At 25.9% G+C, this 17,012-nt stretch overlaps 1 protein-coding gene across 1 annotated transcript; it reads left to right on the top strand.

The window, feature by feature from the left end:
• The first annotated feature begins 2,590 nt into the window (after positions 1-2,590).
• Positions 2,591-3,774, top strand: LOC107494136 (uncharacterized). The gene is made up of 4 exons (XM_052263066.1): positions 2,591-2,617; positions 2,674-3,048; positions 3,097-3,152; positions 3,345-3,774. The coding sequence occupies exons 1-4, from the start codon at positions 2,591-2,593 to the stop codon at positions 3,772-3,774; spliced, it is 888 nt and encodes a 295-aa protein (XP_052119026.1).
• The last annotated feature ends 13,238 nt before the right edge of the window (positions 3,775-17,012 follow it).

Consider the following 17,012-nt stretch of genomic DNA (forward strand, 5'->3'; position numbering starts at 1 on the left):
AATTAGAAACCATTGAGGTGGAGGATTAGAGAACAACATAGATAGAAGCCATGCAGGTGGAATCGATTGAGGAAGCTGAGTGACGGCTTGGATTAATGATCGAAGCTCGACAGAAAGGAGGACAACATGGACAGAAGCCATGGAGGTGGAGGATCGGAACTAGAGATAAAGGAGGCTAATAAAAAAAATCTCATACTCTAAACTATTTAAATATTGATAGTTTGATGAACCAAAAAAATTGAAAGAAGAAAAAAAATAAGTTTTTATAATTTTAAAAAAATAAAAAATTTTTAAAATATTTTATTAAATTATTACACCTTATATATTATGTACCATTTATGTATTTTTATTATATAAAAAATTACAATAAATAAATCTACATCTATTATTAATAAAAAAAATTTAGATAACATCAGTGATAGAATAGAGGATGGACTTTGAATTTGCAGTGCTAGTGATGAGTGCCATTAGAATATTAAGAACCGAACACTTAATACTATGGAACAAATTTGGGAAGAATATAAATAAAAGTACCCGTGAAGAAGAAAATAGCATAGCAATAATTGAATGAAGGATTGAGTTAACATGAATGAATTCAAAACAATATTCATTATTTGTAGAATAGTAAACTAAGCTATTTAAAAATTAGGGTAAAAAACTTAATTAAGCCACAATAAGAATGGTGTAACCTAATTACGCCAAACTGAAAATTGTTTCAGCAATAAGCCAGACTCGATTTTTATGTAATTCGAACCAGGATGGTTCGAACTAGATATTAGAATAAATCGAACCAGGGTGGTTCGAATTAGGAGTGGAGATTTCAACGTAATTCGAACCAAGGTGGTTCGAACTTCAAATCCAACGTAATTCGAACTAGGCTAGTTCGAACTACGGCCAAGTGTGCGTTGCATATAATTCGAACCAAGTTGGTTCGAATTACCCTTGGAGAGATTCTTCATAAATCGAACCAAGGTGGTTCGAATTACCATTGATTCGGCTATATAAGGAGTTCGAATCACCCTCATTCGAACTATTATTCCTCCCCCTACCCCACAAAATCTCAGAGAAAACGACCGAGATTCTCTCCGAATAATAGCTGAACGGAATACTCTGCTCATGGGGGACGATCCGGCACGGTTATATCGCTTGGACGGAGTCGCTCATATAGCCGGGGTCATCAACGAGGAGGTTAGTATGGAAATAATTTTTATTCTAGCGGTATTTGTGGCTTAGTGGCTTTGCATGTGGGTTAGATGGTGGTTTATGTTAGTGGTTAATGTTAGTTGTTTATGTTAGTGGTTTATGTAGGTGGTTTATGTTTATGTTAGTGGTTTATGTTAGTGGTTTATGTAGGTGGTTTATGTTTATGTTAGTGGTTTATGTTAGTGGTTTATGTAGGTGGTTTATGTTTATGTTAGTGGTTTATGTTAGTGGTTTATGTAGGTGGTTTATATAAAAATACGGTCTGGCTTATTGTTCGAACCAACCTGGTTCGAATTATATAAAAATATGGTCTGGCTTATTGCTGAAACGATTTTTGCTTTGGCGTATTTACGTTATTTTTTGAGTCAGTTGGCTTATTATGGTTTTTTACCTTATAGTCATAGAGAGCTATATAAAACAAAATAAAGAATTTAAAATTTACTTTTTGATGAAGAGAAGATGACTACTAGACAAGAAATAGAAAAAAATATTGAAAATATGAAACTAAGAAAAGGGTTTAAGAGAATAAATGAGTGACGGTTGAAATTTAAAAATAGAAAAAAACTAAATTTAATTAGGTTAACTAATAGTCAAAATCATAAAAAGATAAAATAAGTTTAGATTTTTAATAATTGAGCTTAATTTATTTGTAGTGGGGTCATTTAAAATTTAAAATGGAACATATTATATATATATTTAGTTTAAAAGTATCAAATGACACTGGGAGTACTTGCCCCATTCTCAAGCTTACTGTATTCAAGATGTTCTCTTGTTTATATATCGGTTGCACCTGGGATATGACCAGTGCGTCATCATTGCATTTGAGATTTTGTTTTTCAGTTTCTCCTGTATTTGAGATATAACTCTAAATATAACTTGGTAAATACTTACATATTTATTTAAATCAATAAATATTATTTTTTTAATTTAAATAAAATAATTTCTCTATTTGTTTCTAAATATTTTTTATTCTTTTCATTCCAAATATTATAAATTACTACCAAAAAAAAATTCAATCAATTATTTCTTAAGCTCCTTTTTTCTATTAGGCTCTCTTGTCATGCATTTTCTTACTAGAGTCCTAAAATATCTATATCCTCTTCTTTATGTAATTGTTTTCGTTTATCACTATTATTATAAATGTGTGATTTGCAAGAGAAAAAAAATTGGTACCTAAATATATTAAAAAAATTAATTTTAATTTTAAAAATCAAAATTTAAATTAATTAAATATAATTCTTAATTTAAATGATTACAAAACCTGAAATGCAACCCGTTATTTACGTTATCCGTATCTCAAATTTTGTTCACTTAGCGGAATTGTTAACACATACATAATTTAACAAACAATAATTTCCTCTCAAACAATTATGTATCTCATATAACTATGCAACTAAACTTGAGTATTCGAAACGTTTGCACACATTCATGTTAGTGGCATAGTATTCTTCCTCCGTCCCTGTGTACCAGCCAGTGGTCCAACCTGTCGCCTCCCCGTCTTTTGCTGTTGATCTCAACAGCAGCGTAGGCGACGAGGTAGGTTCAAGGGAAAATCCGCCGAACCCTTTACTGGGCGTTGCACCGCTTGGCGTTGGAGACGGATTGTTGGGTGATGTAGAGGAGGATGACGTCGAGCCGGATATGATTGACGATGACAGCGGCGATGATATTGGAGCGAGTGAGCCTGCATTGGCGGTAGGTGGTTCTAGCACTGGCACACAGCAGTATCCACCACATTTTTCCTCCTTGGACTTGGATGCCATGAGGCAGAAGGGGGTTTCTGGGCACTCTGTTGGATTCGAAGCTAGAGATGCGGAAGGGACTGCTGGTCTGACAGAGTTCCAGGTTGGTCAGTAATTTCAGGATAAAGATGAGGCCCTTTTAAGTGTGAAGACTTACAGCATCCAGCGAGGGGTACAGTACAAGGTAGTGGAGTCTGATTATCGCAGGTATGTGGGCAAGTGTTCAGAGTTTGGGAATGGGTGCACATGGTTGATTCGATTGAGTCTCCGGTAGCGCAAGGGCATTTGGGAGGTCAAACGGTACAATGGACCTCACACCTGTCTTGCCACCTCCATCTCTAGTGACCACAGGAGTTTGGATTATCATGTGATATCGGCGTTCATTATGCCAATGGTTAGGGCTGATGCATCCGTAAGCATAAAGGTGCTCCTGAATGCCACGGCAGCACACTTTGGGTTTAGGCCGACTTACAGGAGGGTCTGGATGGCAAAGCAAAAGTCAATCGCCCTCATCTACGGTGACTGGGATGAGTCATACAACGAGATACCTAGGTGGGTGTTGGGTGTCCAGCTGACGATGCCTGGTACTGTTGCAGTCCTAAGGACGAGCCCCGTTCGAGTTGGAGGACAGGTGGACGAGTCTCAAGCGTATTTTCACAGACTTTTCTGGACTTTTCCTCCGTGCATCGAGGCATTCCGTCATTGCAAGCCGCTATTTAGCATTGACGGCACACATCTGTATGGGAAGTATGGGGGAACGTTGCTCATTGCGATTGCACAGGACGGGATTCTGGACCCACGACGGGCCCACGGTGATTCCGGACCCTGACAAGAGGCGTGCGAGAGAGGGTCGTCCTAGATCCACTAGGATACGGACGAATATGGACGAGGCGGATCCGAATCGGCCAAAGAGGTGCGGCCTATGTCGCCAACCCGGACACACACGACGTAGTTGCCCACAGGTTGGAGGCTCGTCTCAGACAGGACACCATTAGTATGCATGTTGTTAGTGTTAGCATTATCTACATTAGTGCGCATCTTGCTAGTCTTAGAGTTATTTAGATTATTTCCCATGTTGTTAGTCTCAGTATTATTTACATTAGTGCACATGACTTTTAGTTTGATTGTTGCGAGTAGTAATGAATATGGCTTCTTTAATTATGTATTTTTTTCTTTAAAGTTCAATCATGTATGACAGTGGTTTGTACTTTTTTTATTATGTTATAGTCTGTTCACCTATGTTTTTTTTTTATTTGTCTTGTGGGACATTCACTTTGTATGATCAATGAATCTTGAAACAGTTTAGTGTTTATTTTTTTCTTATTAAATTGTGCATCTACGGAAAGTGTTGCATTATTCATAAACAATCAAACCGGTCTGGTTCGAACTATGATTGGTGACATAGGCCGGGTTGGCGACATAGGCCGCACCTCTTTGGCCGATTCGGATCTGCCTCGTCCATAGATACACAGCTCAGTCAGTCTCACACTAATTCAAACCGGTCTGGTTTGAACTATGATTGGTGTAATTCGAACCAGCCCGGTTCGAATTACATGGAAACCTTCTCTCTCTATAATTCGAACCACCTTGGTTCGAATTACGTTCATTCTTAATTCGAACCAGGCTGGTTCGATTTATTACCAAAAGAAATAACCTAATTCGAACTAACCTGGTTCGATTTACTACCAATTAGAGTTCGAACCAACCTAGTTCGAATTATATAAAAATACGGTCTGGCTTATTGCTGAAACAATTTTTGCTTTGGCGTATTTACGTTATTTTTTGACTCATTTGGCTTAATATGGTTTTTTACCCTAAAAATTACCTAACAAATCTAATAGTAATAAGCATCCTGACTAATCAGCTAATTGATTCTAACTTTCACATCAGAATCTATTTAATGCTTTTGTGCTTATCCTATTAATAATGTATATGCAACATTTACAGAGTGGCAGTGAAAAATGGTAAGAATGATAAATAGTTGTATTTTTGTTAAAATGAAAACATGTATTTTTATTTTTATTTTTAAAAATTCTAATAATTAGTGGGTATAAAAAAGCTTAATTAACTCATAGAATTTTTTTAATTGGTAACTTAGGATTCGAAGTAGAAGTAATGAAAACTCGTATTGTTGGGATTCAAATTGAAGCATTTTAAACAATTATGATACAAAGTAAATAAATAATCAAGAATAAATGCAAGAAAGGGAGACAACTCTAATAACAGTGAGAATTCACTCAATAGAAAAAAAGTATAGTTAATGTTTAAATTAGCCTCTAAAATTATATATATTCAAATTTTAAATCGGTTATTGAATTTTTATTTACTTCAATTTAGTTTCCAAATTTTTAATTCATGATTTATGTTAATTTTTTTTGAATATTTTCTGTTAATAAAGTGCCATATAACATACTAATATAGACGCTCAATACCATATATTAAAATACGGTTCGATCATGTGTGATAGGATAATGATGAATCAATTAATGATATATGGGGATGATAATGTGACAAAGCAAAAATAATTTGTCCATGTGTTGCAGTATAATTTATCCATGTATCAGACATGTCATTATTAATTTGCAAATGACTTCCTTAAATTTTGCTAAGCGTATTAATTTAGTCCCTGCTATAATTAATAGTAGTAAATCAATGTGGTTCATACACCAATCTTTTTTATTTTTTTCATAAAATAAAATTTTTTATTATATTTTAAAGCTCTTGATTTTCCATCCAAATTTCACGTCTAACTTAAATAAAATCCTCATCACCTATGGCACAACAAATGATTTCATAAAAATTAACAATAATAACATAACATATGAATTAAAAAAATTAAAAAATCATTCTCTCTATACAACTACTATTCTCTATCTTTTTCTGTCGAACTGAACAATTCTTAATGTTATTCAAATGTAAAACTATTAAATAATTCTAAAAATAATAGTACTTTAATCAATATGATATAGGATCACCAATTAAATCAAATTAAGTTTAAAATATGTAATACGAAAGTGATGACGAAAAGAAGTTGACGTTCCTTTAATTTATTTCGTTCATTTGTTTTCTTGCTATATGAGGTCAATAATCCTTTTATCAAATTTATCCCAACGATATATATAGGGTATATAAACACACGTGTGAATGTTTAATTATGATCATAAATTTAAAAGATAGGAAAAATAAACAAAGATTGAAAGGTATTAATAATGTCTATATAAAAAAATAAATTTAGTCTCTCTTATCAGTAATTTTGTCAAACAAATCCTTTTTACTTATTAATAACTTTTATATATGTGGTTATTTTTATAAATTAATTAGTGATAATGGTCTTACATAAATTAAATAGAATTTAAATAACTTTTTTATTTCTATAAAAAAAATACGTATTTCAGACCAAAATAAAAAAAATATTTTTTTTTATTGAAAGAATATAACTTTATACTGAGCAATATCAAAAAATATAATTATATATTATTAAAGTTATTAATATTAAGTTATTATAAAAAAAATTGTATGATCAAAATTTGAAACTTAACAATAATCATAAAAACTTTTGTATTTAACAATATGTAAACAATAAAAGAATCAATTGATTAAATAAAGTCAATGACAATTAATGTGAGTTTGCTATTTCAAAGACCAAAAACTTTATATATATTTCTTAATTTTAAGACTTGAATCTCATAAATGCAATTTGAGCGGCCATCAGTCACCAAAAAAAAAATTGAATGGCTATAATAATAATAATCTATTCTATCTATCTATCTATTCTATTATATAAAAATCAAATTTCTGCACTTAATGATGAAGCTGACGTGGCATGCTTCTAAGAGTGTTTCTCGATTTATTTCTTTTAACTCATTAAATACAAGTTATTACGATAAATTAACTATATCAATTAATTAATTTGATTAGATATTTAAATGTCATTTAATTTATTATAATTTATATCAATTTAATTTGGTAGTATTTCCTAATTTATTTATTTAATATTCTGTTAATATTTTTTAATTTATTTCTTTTAATTTATTAAACCAAATTTATTGTGTATACTAATTAAAATAATAAATCTATGAATAAATAAACAATTCAAATATTATTTTCAACTAACAATTAAATTAAAATCAAATCATATCATATATACTGAGCTAAATGCAAATCATATGAATTAAGGATTAAATTAAAATAAGATAATTTCTTACGTATTCAAGTTGAGTGCAATAAATACAAATTAATTTTGTTAGATAATCATAGTTGTCTGATCTACTATATATAGATGGCCACAAAAATTATAAGAATCGAAATTTTTATCGCTCTTACTATTTCAACTCTTCTTTTCTTCTTCTTTTTTTTTTCTTTATGTGTAATTTCTTTTATGTATAAATGTACCCAAAATGAGAAAGTACGGATGAGCGTTTTATTGATTGTTTGTTTGATGAATATATCTCAATTTAGACATTCTACTACTGTACATAGAAGTTGACCTGTAGCAATTCAAAATGGCCAATATATTTTTTTATAGTATTAGATAAAAGAATATTTTTTAAAATGAATCTATCCATTGTAATTATTTTTTTTCAATTGTTATATTTTGTTGTCAGTCGTGTAAATTCTTTAAAGGCACAAAATAATAAAATAGTTTGACTTTAATATTATTATAAACTAAATTTAATAGTTCAAATAAGCACCACTAATTATGTTAAAAAAGTAATTTTATAATAATAATAATGTGATTTATATATTAATTTTTTTGAGTAAATTCATTTCAAAATTAAAATGTAGAAATTAAACTCAATTACGCTAAAATTTTAAAGGTAATATAAAATTTGACAACAAAATTAACATTTATTAAAAAATAAATTTATTTATGACTATTTTCTAATTAAAAATAATAACAAGACTTATGAAAAAATATTAATGTCATCATTTTTATTAATTAAATCATAATATTAGGTAGTTGATAGTTTTATAAGCGAACATTATTAAATAATTACGTAAATATTAGCAACGAATAAGTAATAAGGATTCCAAAAAAATTGATTATATAATACCAATTTTATAATTAAAATATGTCACATATCATATTCTCATATATTTTATTTATTATTTATTCTATTATATAAAAATAAGGTTTCTGAACTTTAACATGACATACTTATGAGAGTGTTTAGCGATTTGTTTCTTTTAACTCATTAAATATAATTTATTATGATAAATTAACTATATCAACTAATTGATTTGATTAGATATTTAAATATCACATAATTTATGTCAATTTGATTTGGTAGTATTTTTTAATTTATTTCTTTTAATATTTTGTTAGCTAGTAATTTTTAATTTATTTTTTTTAATTTATTAAACCAAATTAATTATACTAATTATATGTATTAATTAACTAATTAGATTAATTAATTAATTATTAAAATAATAAATCTATGAATAAAATAGGTTTTTAAGATATTTTTCACTAATAATTAAATCAAATCAAATTATATTTATTGAGCTAAATTTAAATAATGTGAATTAAGGACTAAACTAAAATACAATTCTTTTGTACTCATTCAAATTAAACACAATAAATAAAATTAATTTTGTTAGATAATCATAGTCTTTTGGTCTTCTATATATAGATAGTCACACAAAATTATAAAAGTCATCACATTTTTTAAGTTACTACACAAATATTATATTTTAGGTAATTGTATATTTTTTATGTTATTTTGAAAATTATTATATAATTTTAAGATCATTTAATTATGTTTATTTTTTTAAAAGCATTGTCATTATTGGAGAGTAACTAATGTTTGTGATAGTCTAAATTGATAAATAAAAATACAAAATATTAATATACTGAGTTTTTGAAATATAAATCTTGAAGTAAATATATGTGATTATAATTAATTATCATAATTAAAAGTTTTTATTTTATTTCAATTTATTCAGGACATATTTATCTTAAATTTTATTTCTTTATTAATTAGTATTTTTTTATACATTTAATTGTCATTAATTTATATAAATTAAAATGTATAACTTTAAAAAATATACGTGTCTGAAAAATAAAAAAAAAAATTGTTAGTAAAAAATTTATGTCACTTTAGCTTTTTTTTTGTATCATATCTTATATTTTTACTATAATTGAAAGTTAGAGATAAATTATTAAATATAAATTAGCAAAAAAATATAATACTTAATAAATCATCATATATAATCACATTTAAAGGTATTTAAGTTATTTTTCATATAATAAAAGTGATATGCTTCAAAAAATATTTGTATATAATTTACTAACAAATATATAAGATATTTATCATAATTTTTATTTTTAATAAAAATATCATTGTATTAAAGTGATGTATTTTAAAAATGTATAAATGAGATTTTTATTAAAAAAATTTACAAGATAATAAATACAATTTTATTTTAATTTTATCCTTAACATTTAGTTTTAATTTTACCTTTAGAGTTTCAATATGTTTCAATTATACCATTAGAGTGAACAACATTAATTATAACTAATCAATTATATTATCTGATTTGATCAAAATTAAATAAATATTAAATTCTTTAATAAATAATAAAAAAATAAAAAAAATAAATTTAATTTGAATTATTTTCTATATCTAGGAATCAGAATATACTTTTATGTATTTTGATTAATAGTTCTTAAAGGAGTTACTATTTTATTTACTAATATTTTAAATTTTTTAATAATATTTTCATAAACCTTGATTCTAACATTTTAATTTTTTTATAATATTTTCATAAAACTTGATTAATAGGTTCTTCTTCATAATATTTTTTTTTGAATTTTTTAACAGATATATATCTTAATTTTTGTCTTTTATTTTTTATATTTATTTATTATACTAATTTTTTTACAGTGTATTTTTTTATCAATTACATACATTATTTTTATGTATTTCTTTACTTTTTTTAAATTATTTTATTACCTTATTTTACTTTCACTCCTCATTTGTATTTCACTTCATTTTAGTTTCAATTTTATAATTAACTTTCAATTATATAAAAGTCAATAGTTTTTTTCAAAACATGATTAAATATATTATCTATTATATACAATCATTAGGATAAACAAACAAATATAAATTGAATATATAATTTAATTTTAATTTAAACTAAAAACTAAATAAATTGTCAAAAAATAGCAACCAAATGGAGTGGGGGAGAAGAAAAAAGCAGAATTACAAATCAGAACAAAATGGAGGAGCTAACTTTCTCCATTAGGGTGGTGGAGGCGAAGGGAGAGAAGGAAACCACTAAAATCATATATATAATTTTAAAGTTATTAATCATAGACTATGGACAATTTTTAAAAAAAAAATCTTATGGATCAACATGTAATTTTTTTATATTTTTTTTTCTAAAAATTTTTAAGACTTATCAACATTTAAGTTGTCTATACAACACTTTTCAAAATATTATGATTTTACTTTTATAAACTATTTGCATACCAAGTTTACGTATATCCCCCAAATTAAAAAAAAAGACTACATACATGTCTCAATTTACATATCTATGTAAATTAAATTTATGGAGTTCAAATTATGTATTTTCGTAGTAAATCGAATCTATAAGATTCGAATTACTTGGATGCTATCTATGCTACTAAATCGAACGAAGGAGATTCGAATTAAAATGAACTGGATTGCTACTAAGTGAGTATAAATCGAACCTTATGTTTAGGCGGGGCAGTGGTAGACCAGCCCACTAAATGGTGGACTTTTGGCAAGACAGTGCGGGTTTTTCCGTTTGCCACCCCTAATGGAGACACGGATATAAGTACCTGCTCTATGGAACCTGTTAAATATACATAAATATAAAATTATTAATTTATCCTAATTTATATATAGATAAATCCATTTCTTGAAATTTAGTAACCCTAATTTCTGTTTCCAATTCGAATTTTTCCTTTCTCATTTTCAGCGTCGATCCTCTCTCTCTAACTCACTTTCTTTGCCTCTCAAATCTGTCACTACGTCACTCAGAATCGTCCCAAGAAATTATGTTATGTTATTATGTTGGAATATGTTTTTATGTTTTCTCTTTTTAAAATGTTATTTTTCATAACGAATATGTTATAAATTGTGTTAAATTATATTAAATTAATTATTTTATAATTATTATATTACGTTGTGTTAATTTTTTTCAAAAGTTTTCAAAGAATATTCGTAGATATCCGAGAAGATATGCGTTCTCTAAGGGATAATTAAACGAAAACTTGCAATGACAAAAAAGGAACGGGAGTAATTTTTTAAATAGGAATGAGGGATCGGAAGGGGCTTCTCAAGCTCCACTAAGTACTTATTACCATATCTAACTAGCAATGAAGATCCAATTTGAGTCGATTTAAGAGGAGACGCGTGGACTTTATCTGTATTGGGCCTTTAAGGTAATGAACCTAAGTTAGATTTGGGACCCTAACAATGAATTTTAGTTGATCTTACTTGCATTGAGATCTTACTAGACCCAAATATATCTTGGATTAATATTTTGAGTCATTGTTATAGCAAATACTATACTATTTAATATTATAACACTTAGTATATATAAAAGTTAGATATATTTAGAAGACATTTTTTAATTCAAATTAAAAAAATTAATTATCTCTTTTTTAGCTTTAAATATTATTTTCTAATGTAACGAAAAAATAAAAATAACAACAATCACTCACATAATTAAAATAGATAATCATAATATATACATGACACTATATATATATATCAAGGATTATTATATATGATATATAATTTTCTTCTTTTTTGTAATGACTATTTATATAATTTATTGAATAATTTTTTTATCTTAATATTTAATAAATTTAACATACAAAATATTATTTAACATACAAAATAAGTAACTTAAGTCATCATCTAAGATAATAAGTATAATAGTGTAAATACTTATTTATTTATTAGTATTGAAAAAATATATACATGGTATAAATTGATATTTTTTAGTATAAAAGCAATAATAAAAGTTAATTACATAATTAAAATATTATGAAAATTTTTTTAAATAATAATAAAAAATAAGATCACTATTTTTATATATTACAAAGTTTATGAAAAAATTTTTGGATAATAAATCAATTCTCAATAAATTATACATTAAATCTGTCAAAAAAAAAAATAAATAATCAATACATTGGATATTATTATTACGTACTAATATAATATATATTATCGATTATTAAGTTTATAATTAATTTTTAACCCAATTTTTGGTAATTAAAATTTAAATGATTGAAATTATTAAATGCTGAATATTTTGCATCTAACCAATTTATTTTTTTATTGAAATTAAAAAAGATAAGTTGTTAATCAATTCTAAATTTAAATTTAAATTTGATTTAAAAATAATAAAATATTTTAAATTTTATCTCACTAACCAGAATTAATTTCAAAATAAGAAATTACTTTGTACATCGTATGTATTGTAAGATGGTATGGTCATTTACTATTTTTTAATGGTAAATAATGGTGTAAGAAATTAAAAGAAAATGTATTTACAAGTTTAGAAAATATTAATTTATTTTTCAATAAAATAAATTATATATTAAATAACAAAAGTTATTATTGGTTTCTCTTCACACTAACTAATACTCAACGATGGTGTTTTGGTACACCATGTTATCAAGAAATATTAACCAATTTAATAACTTTTGTAATGATATAAGTTTATGAATTTGAAAATTTAAAAATTATTTCATAAAAAGTGATGTTTTAATGAGTAACAATGTTGATCATATTGTTTTGACTTCAAGAATGAATATGATACCAACGAATAAAATTATCCCAAGTAAATTTTAACAAAGACAAAAGTTCATAAGTATTATTATTAATGAAAAATTAATCTATTTTAAAGACAAATACAATTTTTTTCTATGGATTCCTAATTCGACAAGTCGATGACTAATCCACCATATATTGATGTTCTATTTATTAAAGGTCTGTCGGTAATTAATGGATTGCTTATACACATAAGACAAAATTCAAACTCCAAATACTTGTTTAAACGGACAAATAAGATGATCATTCAACCAATCTAAATTGATTAAAATAAATATTAACTATTTTAAATATTTTTAAGTTGTAAAATATTTATAATAATAATTATTATATATATTTTTTCTTTAAATTTATTATAATAATAATTATTATATTTTTTCTTTATAATAATAATTATTATATATATTTTTTCATTCAACCAATCTAAATTGATTAAATTTTAATTTTATGTATTACCCCGTGCAGGACACGGGAACATACACTAGTAATAATAATAAAAGAAGAAGAAGGAATGTTAGTCAGTAGGATATATGATATATAGATACTGATATAGATACGACCAGATTGGACATAACATGACAAAAGACATGTAGACACACAAATTTAAAATTTTTATAAGACACGGAGACACGACATATATATAATATTTTTTTAGATAAATTGTAATGATATTTTGGTATTTTATTGATATTAAAATATAAATTAATTTTTAATACTTTTTATAATTATTTAAAATATTTTTTATTGTAATAATTAATAATATATATTATTTTTAAATTCATTTAAAAAATACACGTTAAGAATAAGATTGGATACGCAGATATGTAATGGTATTTAGGTGTGTTCAAATGTGTCCAAAAAATAAATTTTTATTTTTTATTAAGACAATTGGACACAAAAAACACGTATATCGGATGAGTATTGTATCCAAAATGTGTCCGACATGCGGACATGGTAAATAAAAAAAGTATTTGTGCTTCATAGGTAGGGGGTTGATTAGTACATTTTCATCACCAATTTTTGTTTCAAATAAAATTTTACTACCATTTAGGGATAAAAATAGGTCGAATTGAACCTAACTTTAGTTTTGACGAGCTTGACCTATGTTATAAATAGAGGGTCCTAGACTTAGATTTTTTATCTCTCATAGACTTTTTTTTTTAGAATTTAAAGTTCGACAAACCCACAAACCTATTTGAAAAGCCTGTTTCATAAATTAGAACTCAAAAAAACCAATAAACCTAAAAAATTTAAATTGACAATAAATAAATTTTAAAATTTATAATTTATAATTTATAAAAAAATATTTATATATCAATTCTTAATCACACATCATAACCATATTTATAAGTCATAAATTTTTTCTTCGAACAAAAAATTACAATCTTAATTAATATTGATGATTGATTTTTTAGTTTAGTTTTGTGTTTATTATAAATAAATAATTAAAAATAACTTATTTTTACAAAAATATATTTTAACAATGTTAGAATATAATTAGGATCGATTAGTATTATTTAGTATATCTGAATATTTATTATAGGAGATTACGTCTTTATTATTACGATTCTCTTAGTACCTATAAACACTCTTTTATATTGTATTATTTCAGACAAACTTGAATACACAATTTGAATACACTCAATAATACACAAATCATTTTTCCTGTTTAGTCTCTTGTTTCTAACATGGTATCAGAGCCATGGTATCCTCCTTGAAGAGGATAGATTGTTTTTCTTGCGGTGAAATAACCGTAGTTTTTTATTTTTTTCTATGCCATTCTTGTTTCCCTTTTTTCACTCCTTTGATGCTTTTTTCGTATCACTGACTAGCCTATTTTGAGTTGAATGATCAAACACCATTGTCATCCGTTGCTTACCTATTCTCGTGAAAAAATCATATAGTTTTCACTCTCTTTTGGCAATTCTGTCTACGTTCTCTCATGGCAGTTCTGTCTGCGTTTTCTCGTGGCAGTTCCATTTGCGTTTCGTCTGTATTTCCTTGTGGCAGTTCCGTTTGCGTTTCTTTCCGGCAGTTCTGTCTGCTTTCTTTCGTGGCAGTTTCGTCTGTGTTTCCTTGTGGCAGTTCCGTCTGCATTTCTTTCCAGCAGTTCCATCTATATTTCCTTCAGATAGCGGCAGTTCCGTCTGCGCTTCCTTCAGACAAGGGGCAATTCCATCTGCACTTCCTTCCGACAGTTCCGTCTGCACCCGTTTTATCAATTTATGCAGTTTTTTCTCTTTATTTCACTGTTTTAAATAAGTTTCAAACTCAATTTGTCACTTGAGTTTGAGGGGGATGTTAGAATATAATTAGGATCAATTAGTATTATTTAGTATATCTGAATATTTATTATAGAAGATTACATCTTTATTATTAAGATTCTCTTAGTACCTATAAACACTCTTTTATATTGTATTATTTCAGACAAACTTAAATACACAACTTGAATACACTCAATAATACACAAATCATTTTTTCTGTTTAGTCTCTCCGTCTGCGCTTCCTTCAGACAAGCGATAGTTCTATCTGCGCTTCCTTCCAACAGTTCCGTCTGCACCCGTTTTATCAGTTTATGCAATTTTTTCTCTTTATTTCGTTGTTTTAAATAAGTTTCAAACTCAATTTGTCACTTGAGTTTGAGGGGGATGTTAGAATATAATTAGGATCAATTAGTATTATTTAGTATATCTGAATATTTATTATAGGAGATTACGTCTTTATTATTACGATTCTCTTAGTACCTATAAACACTTTTTTATATTGTATTATTTCAGACAAATTTAAATACACAACTTAAATACACTCAATAATACACAAATTATTTTTTCTGTTTAGTCTCTTGTTTTTAACAAAAGAATGGATCCAACAAGTTATATAATTTTTTTTAAAAAACCTATAACTTGACCTTTCTTAAGTAATGTGTTAAAAAAAAGTCAAATCTAACATATTTAATAAAATAAACTGAGTCAAACCTAAACTAAAACGAATTAAGCCATAAACTCCCGTTGAATAGCCTAATTCACTTCCACCCTTACTATCGTTACTGCTTGTCCACTGCAAGTAAAATATCCCTGCCATCTCCTTTATTTTTATGAATATTCAATACTGCCAACCATCCATGCATATTCCAAAAAATATTATTTAAAAATAATTAAAAAATTATGCTATATAATCAATAAATATTATTAATTTAAATTAGTATTTAGTTAATAATAATTTATACACACGAGTTAATAAAATATAATTTATATTTATATTTTTTAAAAATTTACATATATAAATTAGTAAAATATATTTATTGAAGACAATTTAATATTTGTACTAATTAATAAATTGATGGTTAAAAAATTGTTGACTCAAAAATTTTTTCATAATTTAATAGAGTCAGGAAAAACTAAAAATAAAAAACTTACTAAGGGAATAATTCATTCTCGCTTGTTTACAAGACTACTTCAACACTTTTGGCCGATTAAGGGTGTATTTAGATTATAGTTTACAAATAGAAGAAGTTTGTATAATTTTGTAAATTAGATTTTGATAAAAAATAAATTTTTGTTAAAGTGATTTATATTTGATAATTTTTATATCAAAATGGATTATAGTAAAATAAATGTTGTTTACCTTATACCATTCAAAATCACTTTTAGATAAGAATTACTAAAATGAACATTAACTTAAATAATTTTTTTTATATTATCGAATATTTAATCAAATATGTTACATTTTTTAAGTATTTACGTAATAACGTTACTTTAGTATTTTTTACATCGTATTCTTATTCTAGTTCTCTTAATATTAATTTGGAATCCAACGTTTATGATTTTATTATTATTATGATTAATTTTTTATTTAATTAATTTTTTAATGAAATCATAATCTATATTATAAAAAATTACACTAAAACATAGTATACGAGAATTATAATTATAAAAGAGAATTTTAAAAATAATAAAAAAATTAAATATTTACTTTATAGTGATTGAAACAAATCTAAAAGTTCTTGATGATATTTTAGTATGCTATAATTTTTTACTATTATTATTATTTATAGTTATTTTTTTGTTTAATTTACTTTACCTAATAGAATCAATAAATCATATTATAAAAAGATAATAACAAATTAAATATAATACACAAAACTCACAATTATAAAAATGTATAATGTTAAACAAACAGTTGAAAAAAATAAAAATAATAAATAATAAAAAATAGAGCTCATATAAATAGAAATAACAAGAATTCTATAAAT

This window comes from Arachis duranensis, chromosome 6 (genome assembly GCF_000817695.3).
Source record: "Arachis duranensis cultivar V14167 chromosome 6, aradu.V14167.gnm2.J7QH, whole genome shotgun sequence".
NCBI classification, from domain to species: Eukaryota; Viridiplantae; Streptophyta; class Magnoliopsida; order Fabales; family Fabaceae; genus Arachis; species Arachis duranensis.

Coding starts and splice junctions, on each gene's coding strand:
- LOC107494136 (XM_052263066.1), top strand. CDS start 2,591: ATGCAACTAAACTTGAGTATTCGAAAC. Junction 2,618..2,673: donor TAAACTTGAGTATTCGAAAC/GTTTGCACACAT, acceptor CCTGTGTACCAG/CCAGTGGTCCAACCTGTCGC. Junction 3,049..3,096: donor CTGGTCTGACAGAGTTCCAG/GTTGGTCAGTAA, acceptor TTAAGTGTGAAG/ACTTACAGCATCCAGCGAGG.